This window comes from Myotis lucifugus, unplaced genomic scaffold (assembly GCF_000147115.1).
Source record: "Myotis lucifugus unplaced genomic scaffold, Myoluc2.0 scaffold_999, whole genome shotgun sequence".
Taxonomy (NCBI): Eukaryota; Metazoa; Chordata; class Mammalia; order Chiroptera; family Vespertilionidae; genus Myotis; species Myotis lucifugus.
Window position 1 is genome coordinate 4,723 of NW_005872047.1, and position 15,034 is coordinate 19,756.

The window sequence follows — 15,034 nt, forward strand, 5'->3', positions numbered from 1 at the left end:
GGGAACACAACAAGGTCAGTCCTGGTCCGCTACTGGGGCCGCACGAACTGCAGGCAGAGCACTAACCTGCCCTACCTGATTCCTTGCGCTGCCGTGGTGAGTAGCGTGAGCGGCGCCCGGAAGTGAGGCTGGGGGGCGGAGCCTGGAGGAGCCCCCGAAATCCGCGCCGCCCGGCCGCCCGGGAGGAGGGGCGGGGCCTCCGACGAGTGGGCGGGGCCGTTCGCGGAGGGGGCGTGGCCTCGATGGTCGGGGGCGGGGCCCAGACGCAGAGCCGGGACCCGAGGGGCGTCCTGGGCGGGACCCCGAGGAGAGGAGCGGCTTTCAGGGTCGCGCAGGGCTGGTGGGAGGGGGGTCGGGCACGGGGTCTCCAGGAGAGGGGGTGCCTGTGGGAGCCACGCAGGAGGGTGGGCCGGCCGGCCGGGCCTGGGGGGGCAGGGCCAGTGAGGGGCCGGTCATCGGGCGGGGTACGAGCCGCCTGCCCCCAGGAACCTCCCGCTCTGGGCTGCCGGTGGGTCCCTCCTGGTACAACATGGGCGAACCTTCCCGGACAGCGCCAGGCCTGGCCTGGGCGGGGTTCGCAGAGCGCTGGGGTGCAGAGCGCTGGGGTGCGGGCCAAAGGGCGGGCTGCTGAGCCCTCGGGGTGTCGTTATCAGCCACCAGGCCCGCCCCGCGAGCTATCGGTCCCCCCAGCCCTCACCCACCCCACTCAGTGACGCCTGCCTCCCCGGCCGAAGTCCAAGCTCTTGGGAGCAGAGGACCTGGGGGGGTCCAGCTCACCCAGAGCCGGAGAGCTGCCTGTGGCCCAGGACCCAGCGGCTCTGGTGGCCAAGGCGGGCGGGAGGGGCTGGGCAGCAGCCGGGCCAGCAGGGATGTCCCTTCTCCCGGTGCCCTGAGCCTGGCTGGTCTCCCACACCCCAGGGCCCTGGCTCCGTGCCCTGCCCTGCCTTTGGCCGCAATCCGCCCGCCTTCCCCATCAGCCACATCAGCTCCTTCAGGAAAAACAGTCCTCAGGTCCGGAGGCCGCTGGCACTGTGAGCAAACCAGGCAGGACCCGGACAGGAAGAGTGGCCCGGCCGCCAGTGGGGTGGAAGGCTGGCGACTGGGAGGTTCCTCCAGCGGTGTTTGCACCGGGAAAGCGGGGACACGGTGCCTGTCCACGGGGCTGGGCAGTGGACCCGCTGGAAACGAGGCTGGGCACCGGGGGTGGCCACCCGAGTCCCTGGGTGAACATGCAGAAACAAATGGGAGGAGCTTGCTCCAACTTCTGTGTAAACTGACAAGGAAGAGTCCCAGCTGGCGTGGCTCCGTGGATAGGGCATCGGCCTGTGGATTGAAGGGACCTGGGTTCTATTCCAGTCGGGGGCACAGGCCTGGGTTGCGGGCTCGATCCCCAGTAGGGGGCGTGCAGGAGGCAGCCGATCAATGATTCTCTCTCATCATTGATGTTTCTGTCTCTCTCTCCCTCTCCCTTCCTCTCTGAAATCAATAAATAATTTTTAAAAAATAAAATGAAAAAGAATAGAAAAATACAAACAAGAAGGACATGCATCAAGGTGCTAACCTGGGGAGGGGGCGGAAGGCCAGAGGCCAGGGTGAGCCTCTTTTTGTTGATCTGTGGTCTTAAAGTTGCCTAGCAACGCTGGGCTCCTTTAGTAAGGTTCGCCCGTACTTCTGGGGCAGGACTGAGGTCTGGCAGCCCCTGAATTTGGGGGTTGGAGCAGACACAGCCAGGCAGGCGGGTGTAGGACTTGTTGGCGGCATCAGGGGGCAGCACCTGCTCGCCGGCTCCCTGGAACCAGGGCCCAGAAAGCGGTTTGTGCAGCCTGGACACTGGGCACAGGCGGAGGAGGCACCACCTCCAGGGCCAAGCTTGGGACCTGCCCGGGGCGCCTCAGTGGGGGCTGCGACGTGGACAGCGCGTGGCCTTGGCCCTGCCTGGCTGGCACCTGCGCACTCTGCCCTTTCACGCTTCTCCACGGACAGGACTGTCGCGAGCTGGGGGGTGTGCTCCTCTGGCTGAGCCTCCCCCGTCAGAAACCACCCGAGACAGTCTGCAGGTTGTGGATATCAAGTCCTTTATTCTGATGCCACAGTTACCTCGTCACAGCACAGGGGAGGGACACGGAAGTAGCACGAGTTCTCACGGGCACGGAGGACGCACACACTTCACAAGGTCATGTGGAGGGCTCGGTCATTGCACTTACAACTGTAAACTTGTTTGTGTGACTTTGTACAGCACTCCCCCCCTCAGATAAAGAAGGAGAGAAAGAGGGGGGGGAGGGACTGAAGGGAAGGAGGGGGGGAGGAGGAGGCAGCCAGCAGGGGCGAGGCTGGGCGGCCGCAGCCAGGGCACCGCGCCTGCAGGGGGCTGACGGGGTCAGAGCTGGAGGCGGACACACACACCCACTCACACCGGGTCACATGCACGCACGGTGTCACCACTTCCACGGCTCTCAGGGGGCAGGCTGGGTGCCCAGGGAGACGGGTGACATCTCTGAGGAGTTTCAGTTGACCAGGCCTGTCACTCTGACCCTGTCGAGTCCACGATGACACCTATTTACAAAGTGGGGGAGGGGACACAGGGCGGGCGGGGCCAGGCTGCCATGCTGCCCTCAGCACGGCTGAGACCTCGCTCTCCCCGGGACGGAGCAGATGGCGGGGAGGGGGTGTCGCTGTGAAATGAATGCCCTTGCTTCTGACGCTGGGCGGCAGGTATGCAGAGGCCTGGACGGCGTCCTAGGGACCCTTTCCTGTTGGAGATATGCCCGGGGCTCCCCATTGCCCACGGCCCCGAGTGCTGGTCCCTTAGCATCCACAGGAGGGCCAGGACGCCTGTGCCCGAGGCCTGCTCCGGCCGCCTTCACAGGAGTGAAGGCACAGGTGTGACCTGTGTGTACGCTGGGGGTGGGGAGGGACAGATGTCAGACCTTTCAAACTCGGAGGGCTCGGCCAGAAGGAAATTTGCTGAAAAGTTAGCATGTCAGAGCCTGAGGCCGGATCTGATGGAGCCGCCTGCAGCCATCTGCCTGCTGCTGCCCACCCCCGGCTTCAGTGGCAGGAGAGCTGCTGTGGGCCCCCAGTGCCCAGCTGGCCCTGGGCGGTCAGAGGTGATGGAGGTGGCCCCCCTCAGCCCTTGCGCAGGTCGCCGCCCGGAGCCCAGGCCTGGTCTCAGAGGAGGCAAGTGCCATGGATGCGTGAGGCCCAAATCCTGGAGGACCAGGGTCTCAGGCCCAACACAGAGGTTGACACCTCCTATCCCCCCCGAAGCGGCCAGGATCCCTCTCTGAAGGGCCGTGTAGACCTGATGGGAAGCATGGAAATGTGGACCCTGAGAAATGCACGGTGCAAACCAGAGCTCGGAGGGGCCGGGCCGGGGCGGCAGCCACCCTGCCGGCTCCTGGCTCAGTGGCAGGGATGCAGCGAGCAGCGAGCAGCAGGAGGCCAGGCTCCAGCGATGAGGGTGGCAGGAGTGCAGGGCCTGGGGACAGAGGCAGAGCGGCCTCAGGGTTTGCTATGAGAAGCCTCCCAAGACACTGGGCTTGCAGCCACTGCCTGTGGGGACACCTGCTCGGTCCGAGATGACCTTGTCAGCTGCCCTTGCCACGAGGGCCTGATGTCCAGCTCTCCTGAGCACCCTTTGACCCCTGGAGCCACCTCCTGGCTCACAGGCCTCTGCGCCTCCAGCCACAGGGGAGGGACCTGGAGCAGCCAGCCTGGGCCGGGGCCCTAGGACACAGCCAGGCCCTGCCCTGGGCCTGTCAGGCCACAGACACAGTCCAGCTCTGCCCCCGAGGGTAGGGGTGGCCGGATGCCTCTGGCTCAAGGGTGGGTGAGGGGAGCCTTCTGAATGCTCCCGCACACCCGCCCCGAGCAGGCCTCACCGAGTGTCCACTGAGACGCCTCTCGCCTGCCATCTTGGTGAGCTCCGGCGGCACCCCGGCAGGCCCCTGCTAGCTCGTGCACAGGCAGCGGACGCTCCTGGAGGGGAGGTTCTGAGGCAACAAGGACTCCAAGCAAGAGGGTTGGGCATTGGAAATGGGTGAGAGCGTGCAAAGAGGCTGCGAGTGCATGCTCCACGGGGCAGCGACTCGCCGGCGTCAGCGCCCGGCCACGGGTCAAACATGCCACAGACAGAGCCACAGGGGAGCGGGCGGCGGGGAGGGGTCTGAGATGAGCATATCTATCCAGTTTCTCAATTGCATGTTTGCAATGAACTCCTTATACATAACATGGAATTTATTAAATATTAACAGTTGTCTTTGAGGGTTTCTATTTCATTGCATAGAACGTTAGAGATGAGACTGTGGCTGTGCCCAAGAGACAGAAAGTCCCCGAGGGCAGGGCCTGGGGAGGGCGGCCGCCCAGTCCACCAGGGGGTGGAGGGAGCCACACTCCCCAGTGCAGGCGCTGGGTCCGCCCGGCCAGAAGCCTGGCCTCTGCTGCGAGCCGCCCCGGCGATGGCTTAAGAAGGACTGGATTGCACAGTAAACAGGCGGCGGGCTCCCGAGGCCTGGCCCGGGTTGTGCTCTGGGCGGCCTGCTGCCCACTATTGCTTCGGAGTCAGCCTCCTCCCTGTGCTGAGCAGGGACTGAGCAGCGAGGGACCAAACCGTCAGTCACGGAGGGGTGGAGGGAGGAGAGTCAAGGGGTGAGCAAAGGAGAGGCGGAGGGAGAAGGAGAAACCAAAGAAGATGTTCATGAGGTATACACGTAAACCAACTGAAATGTTAAGGCTGCTCTCGAAATCAAAAGAAACCCCCAGGCGTGAGGGGGAGGAGCCAGCTGTCGAGACGATGGCGGTGCCCGGGAGCGATGGCTGGGGAATGGCTTTGAGATGGCGGCCAGCGCGGGCACTGCCACCGTGGGCTGCGGGAGCCTCGGCCAGGGCCCACGCTGCACTGCGGTGCTATGGCCTCTGGTTCCAGCAAGGAGACAGTGTTAGGTCCTAGTGTTTGTCAAGTCCTCCCCACCTGCGACAGCACACGGAAGTCTGCTCCGATGTCACCGGAGGGCAGGCTGCGGGGCAGGGCCCTGCGGCGGCAGAGGGAGGTGGGCCAGCTGGAATGTGGAGGACACGGAGCAGGGGCCCAGCTCTCAGTCCCAGGCTGTGGAAGAACTTCTGGCCGCGTGGAGGGAGGCAGCGTCTGTGGGAAAGGCAGCGTGCGCCAACTCTGTGTATAACGCATGGGAAGCCGGGCTGGCCAGGCCGCAGGGTCTGCAAAGAGGCTCTTCCCTCCCCAGCCTGAAGGCGGCGCCCCAGGAGAGCAGGGGCTCCGGAAAGTCAAGCAGGGGTCCGGCAGGTGGTCCCACTTGTCCAGCGGAGACCGCCCACCATGTCCGTCCCTCCGGCGAGTCTGGGAGCCAAGTGTGCGCCAGATTGTAGATGCTTGGAGGCGGGAAGGAGGGAGGAGGGAAGGAGGGAGGAGGGAAGGAGGGAGGGAGGAGGGAGGCGGGAAGGAAGGAAAGAGGATTTTGTCATGAGCTGTGGACAGCTGCTTCCCACCCGCGCTCCTCTCAGCTGCCTGCCACACGCCATGGCCTCCTCCCCACTCAGGCTCCCACCCGAGGCTGGGGGATGGGTGCCCGGCAGCTTTGAGTCGAAGAGAAGGACAGGAAGCAGCAGAGTCGGGTGGGCCAGAAGGGATGCTCCTTAACACGACCGCTGCTCTTTGCTCTGCTTCAGAGGAGGGAGTGGGGTTTGTTGAAATGGCAGCCTCTCCAGCCACCAGGACACGGCCTCGCACAGCAGCGCTGCCTGCTCGCCCCCCGTTAGCCGAACGCAGAGCTGGCGGGAGACCCGTGACAGGCAGTGAGCAGCTCAGCGGCCCACCCACGTCGTGTGGCAGGACACAGAGTCCAGCCACGCCCGGGGTTCCTGTCCCTTCCCAGGGACTGAGCTCCAGCCCTAAACCCAAAGGGCACGGCCAGGAACCTGGCCACGCTGCCCTCGCCTCAGCGCGGCTCCTGATGTCACAGGTGCTGCAGGCCGCACGAGGAGCCACCCGGCTGAGCAGGAGAGGGGCAGGGAGCCCGTGTCGTGGGGTGAGGGCAGGCAGAGCACTGGGGGTGCTGCTCTGTGGCTACTGGAATTAGGATACGGGCCAGGCTCCTCACTTTGGCCGCCCACGCCCGCCCCGCAGGCGCCCGCCCCCAGCCTCTCCCGCCAGGCTAGGGCTCGGGGTGCTGGCTGCCGGTCCGGTCCGAGGCCCACCTGTCGCCTCCGGCACCGGATGCTGTTCCCCTGCACCCGCCCAGCCCCCTCTCGGTCTCCCTCGCCCTGACCACTGTCTCTAGGGCAGACCCTTCTGCCCCGACTTCATGGGCTCAGAGCGCGTCGCCGCTTCAGAAACCACCATTTGGACCTAACTTTCACCTTGAACCTTCTGTCCTCTGTCCCACTCAATGGACTGTCAGCTTCTGAGTGTGGGGACGTGGTTCTGGCCCCGCGGTGTCCCCAGCACGGGAGCAGGCCGGGCCCCGGCCTAGGGCTGGAGAACCATTTCCGGAATAACTGAGTGAGGGGGTGGCCCTCCCCTCCCGTCCCCTGCTCCTCCAGAGGCAGGCAGCCCCTCGACCCCACCCAGCGCCTTCCCACCGCAGGCCTGGCGCAGGCCCCTCTGCCTTCTCGCTGCCCTCCTGGCCCTGCCGCCCACGCCTGCCCTCAGGAGCAGCACTGGGCCTCTGGGCCCCGCCTGGGGAGCGGAGAGGAGGCGGGGAGGCCGGTCCATGGCTGCAGGAGGGGCTGGCAGCGCACAGAGGGCACCACAGGCCAGACCCTCCTTGCCATCCCGCATGCCATGCCTCTCCTCGCCAGCGGCAGGGCCACGCCAGGGAAGGCTCCAGGGGGAGGCCCCCCACCCGCCTGGGCCCTTTCTCTCCCCCGGGCTGACCGGGGCTGGGACGGAGCCTACCCGTCCGGGGACCTCCCCTCCTCTGTCCTTTCCCGTCTCCCCCACTCACTCTGTTCTGCAGTGTATGACCTCAAGCTCGTGTCTCCGTCACACGCAGGCCCTGGGCCTGCACCCCTCCGCCGCCCCGCCCGCCTGGTCCCCACACTCACTGTTATACGCAGAGTCCAGAGCTGCGCCCAGGCCTCGGACTCCAGAGGTTTTTCCACAACAACGACACCACCTCCCTCCATCTCATCGAGAGCCTGAGAGCCTACGGAGCGCATGGAGGTTGGGAGGAGCCGCATCCCAGCCCCCACCCAACGCCCACTCCTCGCTGGGAGAGCCCTGGGGGCAGGGGTGCTGGAGAAGGACAGGGATGGGAGCCCCGCTGCCCTTTGCTGGGACCGTGTGGGGCGCAGGGACTTGCGGAGCCGGCCTGTGCTGGGGCCTCTGGGCACAGGTTCCCTCCTTTCCCTCCTCCTCCTCCTCCCCCCACACTCAGAAGAGTGGGCCCTGCTGCTCTGGCCACATCACCTCCCGCTGAAGCCCAGACTCCGCCCCCAGGACCCCAGGACCCCAGGACCTAGAGCGTGGAGGAGGTGCAGTAGCTCATACTCACCCCTCCGGGCAGGGTCACCAGAACGAGGAGAATTTTTTGCCAAAAGCAGAGACCGCTGTGAGGTGGAAAGGAGAGAGGCATCAGGCTCCCTCCTGGGCGGGGTCAGAGGGCACTGGGAAGCCAGTGCAGCCCGAGCCCCCAGCTGGCCCAGCCCAGGGACCCAGCGGAGGCAGCCCCCAGACCCAGCTCCGTCTGCAGGGCCCGGGACAGCGCCCACCGGCACCTGGCATGGGCAGCGCTCACCTTCTGTCAGTTTGCCCGCCTGCTCCGCGGCCCCCCCGGGGAGGATCTTGGAGAACACGCTGTCCCCTTCGGCCCCTGGCTGGCCAGCGGGAGCCCCCGGGGTGCCTCCGGGCCTGGCTCCAGCTTTCATGCCTGGGGGGAGCGGGAGAGAAACCACCGTCACAGCCAAGCTCGACCTGGCTCCTGGAGCTGAGGGGGACGGCGTGAGGGTGTTGAACACAAGTGCCAGGGGTGGCGGGAGGACAGAGGAAGAAAGAGGAAGAACAGGGAGAAGAGGGTGTGAAGAAGCGGAAAAGGATGTTGAAGAAGGTCAAGAAGGAAAAGGAGGGAAAGACCAGGAGGACGGGAGTCAGGAGGGAGGAGGAGGAGGGAGAGGAGGAAGTCAAGGTCCTGCTTTGGGCTCCCGTCCCTCCCAGGTCCCTGCCGAGAGCGCCTGGGCCCCCGAGGCTCCAGTGCGGACCCCGTGCTCATCCTAAGAGGCTCGTCCTCTGCCGGGGAGGCCACAGCCCAGGCCCCTTCTCAGGAGCAGTGGGGCCTGCGGTGCCCGGAGCGAGGGCGGTGGGTGCAGGGGCAGCCAGGCTCCCTGCGGCACAGGCGAGGGCACAGTGGGCAGGCTCACCTGCAGGTCCAGGTCCTGGCGGTGGCTGAGCCTGAGGGGGCCTCCCCTGCTGGGCCGCTTTGGCTGCCCCTTTAGAGGCGGTGGTCTGCTCTGTCCGCGGCTGCAACACAGAACCCAGAGCTGAGACGCTGCCCGTGGACTGACCGCGCCCAGCAGGAGCCAAGGGGATGGCCAGGCTGTGGCCGCCGCCCTGGGGAGCTGAGCCCTGGGGCCCTGCTTACCGCTCCTGCTGGCTGGGAGCCTGCGGTGGCCGCGGGGCCGGGCTGAGGCTTCCCGGCTGGCTGGCTGGTGGCAGCGGCGGGACCCCGGGCGGCTGGCTGGCCCTGCTGCTGTGTCCGCGCCTGTGGCGTCTGCTGGGGGGGCTGTGGCCCGGGGCCCTGCAGCTGCGGCTGGGGCTGGGGCTGCGGCGCCCGTGCTGCTGCTGCTGCTGCTGCTGAGGGTGTCTGCCTGGCTGCAGGCTGCTGGGACGGCTGAGGCCCTGGAGGCGCCTGGCGACCTTGCGGCTGCGGCTGGGGTTCTGGCTTTGGCTGTGGGGCCTGCCGGGAGCCCTTCTTGCTGTCGGAGGCGTGGTGGTAGGCTGACGGCACACGGGGCGGCTGCGTGTACTCGGCCGAGCTGGGGTACCCGGGCTGGCCCTTCTTCTGCGTGGCCGGGGCCGGGCTGGGCTGAGGAGCAGGCCGAGCCTCGTGGCGGCCCAGGTCCCGAGCGTGTGGTTTGGCAGCACGCCGGCCTGGCTCCTCGCCGGCATGGCGGCCTGAGTGCCGCCCGTGGTCTCCGTGGTGCCGGTGCTCCTTAGCTACGGCGTGGCGGCCTGGGCCACCCTCCTCGTGCGGCCACAGGCCCTCCTCGGGGGGCTCGTCGTAGTCATGGTAGCTGTGCCTGGCGGGGCCGCGCTTCTGGGAGGAGGAGGCTGCGTGGCCCCCGTGGTGCCGGAAGCGGTCCGAGCGGGCGTCCCGGGGCTTATCGAACCAGTCCGTCTCCTCCTGGCCCAGGTGATACGCTGCAGAGACCAAGCAGAACAGCATCACCCGGGCCGGCGGGGGCCTCGCCGAAGCCATGCAAGGACACCAAGGCGGGCACCACGGCCACCAGCAACACTAGGACCTGCCCCCCCACAGCCAGGCCAGGGTGCAGGTGGAGAAGGTAGAGGCCCGGGAAGGAGGCGCCAGGCCAGAACCCCCGGGGACAGATCGGGGCCCAGGACCCAGGGGTGGGAGGCCCCGTGCTGGGCACGCAGCCATCACCCCACAGCCATTACCTTCGCTGTCGGACACCACGCAGTGGGAATCGTCCAGGAGGTAGCCCTCCTCGCGCTTGTACGTGTGGGCCCGTGGGCCGTTCCTGACGTGCTCCTGGACGTCGGGCATGGAGTGGCTGGAGCAGAACTGCGGGCAGGTGTCTCCAGGAGGGAGGGCATCCCCCGTGGGGCGGGGCCGTCCCAGGGGGCTGACAGGGCTCTCCTCCTCCGAGGCCTGGCTCCGCATGGGGGGCCGGGCCCGGCCGTGGGCCATGCTCAGGGAGGAGGGCTTGGGGCCTGCCTTTTGAAGCCGCTCCACAGCCTCGCGCTCCCGCTCGTAGCCCTTGCCCCGGCTGCCGACGTCGTGGCTGGACAGCTTCTCCCCGCCGTACGCCGCTGGGCCCCGGGCCCGGCTGCTCCCGCTGTACATGCGGTCGTCCTCCTCCGCGGCGTCCCGGCTGGCCACCCCGTAGTGCCTCTGCTGCTCATACACGTTCTTCTTGAGCCCGTAGGTGATTTCGTCCTGGAACCTCCTGCCCCGGGAGGCCAGGCCGCTGCTGCCCGCGGCGGGAGGGTAGGAGGCCAGGTCTGACTCCACATCCCGGGCTTCTTCGATGGGCGAGAACTTGGAGACCTTCTGCTCCATGCCCTGCTTCCGGTGCTTGCTGCGCTTCGAGATGGCGGCCGGGGCCAGGCTCTTGGAGGGGTGCTTGGGCCCCGTGGGGCCTGGACCGTACTTGTCTGCGCGAGCCCCTTGGCGGTAGTCGCTGTCACCGTAGTAGTGGGTGCTGGCGGCTCGGCCATCGCTCTCCATGCCCCGGTGGGGGCCGCTCTTTCCACGGGGGTCGTAAGCGTCTTCCTCGGACTCTTCCTCCCCCCGGGCATAGCAGCAGGGCAGTGTGGGCCCCTCAAGGGCCCCTGGCTCTCCTGGCTCCTTCCCTGGACGCCCACCGCCGCTCGGGCCCAGGAGCTCCAGTCGCTGGCTGTCCAGGGCCGTGGAGGTGCTGACCTTGGTCAGCTCACTGATGTCGTCGATCATCACATAGTTCCGAGGGACGTTCTGCTCCAGGCTGGCGTAGTGAGAGTCGGAGGGGTAGGTGGGGGCTGGGCCCGTGCTGCTGCGGTCACTGGCCCGGGGCAGCTCTGGGGTCTTGCTCTGCTCGTAGCTGCTGCTTATCACGGGGCCACTGTAACTGGTTTCGGACGGGGCTGACGACATGGCCACGGCGGGGCTGGCGATCACTTCGTAGTTGGTGGGCACCTTCTGCTCCAAGTCGGCTAGTGACGTCTGGCGTGGCTTTGGGTGGGGGGCACGGCTGTCGGCCGGGACTGGGTAAAGGGCGCTCTGTGTGGTTGGCATGGGTGTTTGGGCTGCATAATGGCCTGTGGGCCGGAAAGCCTGCTGGCTTTGCAGACCAGGCTCAGCAGGGTAACTGGTGCCGGGAGGAAAGGCAGGCGCTGGGTACGTGCTGGGGCCAGGGTAGGCAGGTGCCTGGTGGGCTGGGAATCCGTTGGGAGTCGGCCCAGCGCTGCCTGCAGAGTACTGCGGGGCCGGAGCGGGGAGCCGGGGCTGCTGGAAGGCAGCGGGGCCGGAGGGGGTGGCGGGAGCCGCGGCGGCGATGGGGAAGTCTGCGTACTGTCCGGGCGTGGCGCAGCCCTGGAGCCGCAGCTGGTTGAGCTCGCTGTCCGACAGGTAGTCCCGATGCTCACCGAGACCTCGCAAGGGCGCGTAGTCGCGGCCGCCCCGGTCTTTGGCCAGAGACTCCTTGCGCTGTGTGATGCCCAGCTCCAGGTACTTGAGCTTGGCGTCGATCTCCTTCTCCTCTTCGTCCAGCTCTGCCTGCTTCTTGCGCAGCTTGGTGGACTCATGCTCCACCAGCCGCAGGTCCCGGTCCAGCTCCCGGAGCAGGCTGGCCTTGGCGGGGGACAGCGGCGGGCAGCCCCCGCTGCAGCAGGCTGGCCGCGTACAGCTGGGGGGGGGGCTGGCCAGCCAGGGGCAGGTGGGCCTCCTCGGGGGGAGGGCTGGGCAGTGTCCGCTTCACCTTGCGGACCAGGCCGTTGGGTGGCAGCGCCGACACCTGAGACAGAGGGAAGGGCGGCAGCACTGAGACCCAGGGTGTGGGTGGCTTGGCGGGGCACAGGGTGGAAGAGCCCTGGCTTTGGTGGGGCAGGGGCTAGGCTCCATACCCTGACTCAGCAGGCAGCCTCTAGGCCCGCCCACCCCGCTCCCGGCCTGTGGTCCTTGCCTGTGCTCTGGGCACAGGGCGGGGAGGACAGCTGCCCTGGGCTCTCTCCAGCACCGGCCCGGCTCCGAAGACATCAGAGCACGCGGCTCTTAGAAGCCTGGCCGACGCCCACGGGAGGCCCTGAGGGGAGGAGGGTGCGGGTCGGGCTCTGGGCGTGGTCCCCTCAGCTGTGGGGACGGGGCCGTGAGGAGGGACGTGGGTGCAGGGAGAGGGTCCCGGAGGAGAGCGCCCCCAGCGGGGCGAGCTCCCAGGAACCCTGGGAAGGAGCACGGGCTGACGGGGTGTCAGCGGCTGCCGCTCTGGGGCCTTTGCTGCCTCCTGCCCCTCCTCTCTAACGTGACCTGCACCTCGGCTGCCTGCCACCCTCCTCCCCCAGCTGCCCGGCACCACCCGCCACACCCTGTGGCTGCGCTGGCAGCCTTGCCCCAGCTCTCTCCGCAGCCCGGACTGAGCCCCACGCTCCGAGTCCATCTCCTGGGTCACGGCTGCCGTGGGGGGAGGGTGTGCGGGCCTGACGCTGCCTCCCAGCCCCTCCTCGCTGCTGGAAGGTTTGCCCTGGGCCCTCCTTTTGTCTCTGGCTCGTCGCCTTCCCAGAAGGCCCCAGGCGTGGACTACCCAAGCCCCCAGAATGCAATGGGGCCTGCCATCGGGCTCCTCACACTTTAGCTTGCAAAGCTGCATGACAATTCCGCCCACTCTCACTGTACGTCAAGCAACAGTGAGCCCCAGACCTCTGAGCAAAAGGGGGACCTTCCATGGGACAGGCTTCACTGCTGGACTCGGGCTGTGTCCGTCTTGTTACTTTGGCTGCACCATGAGTGCTCACTGTGGCATGGCCCCACGTGGCCAGCCCTGGGACTCTGTCCCCTGGAGCCTGGAGCCAGGCCACCTCTGCTCTGACGGCCCTCCCTGCCAGCCAGACTCCTGACCCCACCGCACTCCTCTGGCCTGCACACCCGGGCTCTGCACAGCCCCCGAGGCCCACCTCTCTCCTCTGCATCAGACCCAGGAGACGGCAGATACGCCTCCGGACGCCTCTGGCTCCGGCTGCCCTGGCCTCTTTGCAGTCTCTTCCTGCAGCGCATCTGCCCGCGCTCCGCCAGGAGGCTTTCCGAGATGCCCGCCATGTCCTGTCTCCCCGCCTAGAACCTCCAAAGACTCCGAGGGCTTTCGAAAGACGCCCCCCTCCTCAGCCCGCACTCGGGTCCTTGGCGTGAGGCCCTCACCCCCTCACCCCCCACGGCCGCGCATGCAGGCCACCTCTCATAGTCCCTTTAGCAACTAAAGCCACAGACCAGGGTACAGCTATGCTCCGGGAGCTCCTGGGGGACCGGGGGGTGGGGGAGACAGGTGTGTGAACAGACTTGCTGAAGGCCCGAGGGGGCAGAGCGCCCCCTGCAGCCGGCTGGGTGGCCCCCAATGCCACACAAGGGCTTGGGCTTCGTGTGGGGCCACGGAGGCCAGGCCAGGGCTGGGAGGAGGGACAGTCACTGTGTGGGACCGGTTTTCTCAGGAAACACCCACAGTGGAGGTCTGGAGTGGAAAGGGCCCGGCAGGAGGGCTAGGGAGGCTGACAGGGGGTGTGGCCCGGAGGAGGCGGTGCTAAGGAGGCGGCAGTTCCCACTGGTGTCTGCACGGATGATGCAGGGCCCCTGGGGTGCATCTGCCTAGGACGTCCTGGCCAAGCAGCAGGCTCCACACGAGCCTCAGGGAAGGTTCTGTCCTCCACTCCTCCCTCTGGAGCCCAGTCCATCCCCCAGAAGCCTCCCCTGGGGCCCAGGCTAAGCAGAGACCCCGGCCCCCCCCTGGACCAGCCCCTGTGCCCATACCTGGCTCCCCAGCCCCCCCTGGAGCTGGTAGAGGGAGAACCTCTCTTTGGCAGACTCCTCAGCGGTGGGGCTGAGGGGCTTAGGGTCGGACAGAGACCGCTGCAGGGTCTTCACGGGGCGAGGCAGCGTCTGCTGGCGGAGCGCGCCGTCGGCCGCGAAGTGCTTCTGCGGACTCACGTGAGCCTTGCTCAGCCTCTCGCTGGAAGCAAAGGGCGCGTCCAGGAGCCGGTGTGGGGACAGGGGCGAGACTGGCGAGTAGAGGACCTGAGGGGACTTGGGAGGCTGGCCGCTCACCAGCTGTGAGAGGGACTCCGGGGGCAGGTGGGCCTGGTAGCCGAGCTCCAGGGGATCCGGCTTCTTTTTCTCGAATCTGCCCAGGGGCCCTGGGGTGACGATCTGGATGCCGGGCAGGTAGGGGCTGATGGCGGCGGGCCCTACGAGCTGCGGCCCGGCCCCGCCCTGGGCCTGCCCGTCCGGCTCCGTCTGGCAGGCCAGGCTCTCGCCGCGCCCGGTCTTCTCCGGCGCCGATATGTACCTGACGATCTCCACCTTGGGGTCAGTGGCCGCCGTGATGTGGATGGCGGGGGAGACCCTGGGCAGCTGGTCAGGCTCCGTCTGCACGGAGCAGTCGCTGATGGTCTGGATGCCCACGCTGCTCGTGGCCCTGGCGGGGGCGGCTGTGGAGGACGAGGCCACAGCGTCGTGCTTGCTGTCCGAACCCGAGTCCGAGTGGCGGGAGAGGCGGGGCCGGCGGCGGCGCACGGGCTGCTCCCACTCGGCGTTGTCCTCCTCGTCCGTCTGCACGCTGCAGTCTGCGCTCCGCCGGGTGCGGCGCCGCCGGCTCAGGAAGTAGCGGCCCTCCCCGTCCTCGTCGTCCGTCTGCACGCTGCTGTCCGCAATCCTCCTGACTGGGCTGGGCTCGGGCCCCGGCTCCGCCTCGTAGGTGTCCCGCAGCCGTGGCATCGAGTGGCGCTTCCTGAGGCCACTGCGGCCGGCCTCCCACGGCTCCTCGGTCTGCAGCGACATGTCCGAGGCAGAGCTGGGGAGGCCACGGTGTAGCACGGGCTCCCGGGGCTGCCCCGGCCCCTCGGGTCCTGCCAAGGCGATGAAAGCCGCGTGGGTCAGGGGCGGCCAGTACTGGCCATTCTGCGCCAGCTCGGTGGCCGCCGGGGGAGGCCCTCGGCCGGGTCCGTCACAGACCACGGGGAAGGGGGCCTTCTGCCTCTGCTTTTGCTCCTCCAGCTGCTGCTGCAGCTGCTGCTGCAGCTGCTGGATCTGCTCCAGCTGCAGGCGCTGCTGCGCCAGCTGCTCCCGCTGCAGGGCGAACTGGGCCTGGCGCTCCTCCCGCTGCT

The 15,034-nt window shown here is 67.7% G+C and overlaps 2 protein-coding genes across 2 annotated transcripts in view; both read right to left on the minus strand.

The window, feature by feature from the left end:
* APEH (acylaminoacyl-peptide hydrolase) overlaps positions 1-7,173 on the minus strand; it is a gene marked incomplete at its 3' end in the record, with an annotated part of 11,889 nt that extends 4,716 nt beyond the window's left edge. The window contains exons 1-2 of the mRNA XM_006107069.1: positions 7,060-7,173; positions 1,670-1,789 (exon numbers count right to left, since the gene is read on the minus strand). Coding sequence (XP_006107131.1) covers positions 1,670-1,789; positions 7,060-7,173 — 234 coding nt within the window. The remainder of the gene's footprint in view (positions 1-1,669; positions 1,790-7,059) is intronic.
* The window catches only part of BSN (bassoon presynaptic cytomatrix protein), a 35,842-nt gene continuing 26,099 nt past the window's right edge, over positions 5,292-15,034 (minus strand). The window contains 9 exon segments of the mRNA XM_023747823.1: positions 5,292-5,385; positions 7,060-7,160; positions 7,509-7,563; positions 7,752-7,883; positions 8,371-8,470; positions 8,592-9,370; positions 9,629-11,529; positions 11,531-11,685; positions 13,683-15,032. Of these exon segments, the coding sequence (XP_023603591.1) occupies positions 7,523-7,563; positions 7,752-7,883; positions 8,371-8,470; positions 8,592-9,370; positions 9,629-11,529; positions 11,531-11,685; positions 13,683-15,032 (4,458 nt within the window). The 3' untranslated portion in view covers positions 5,292-5,385; positions 7,060-7,160; positions 7,509-7,522.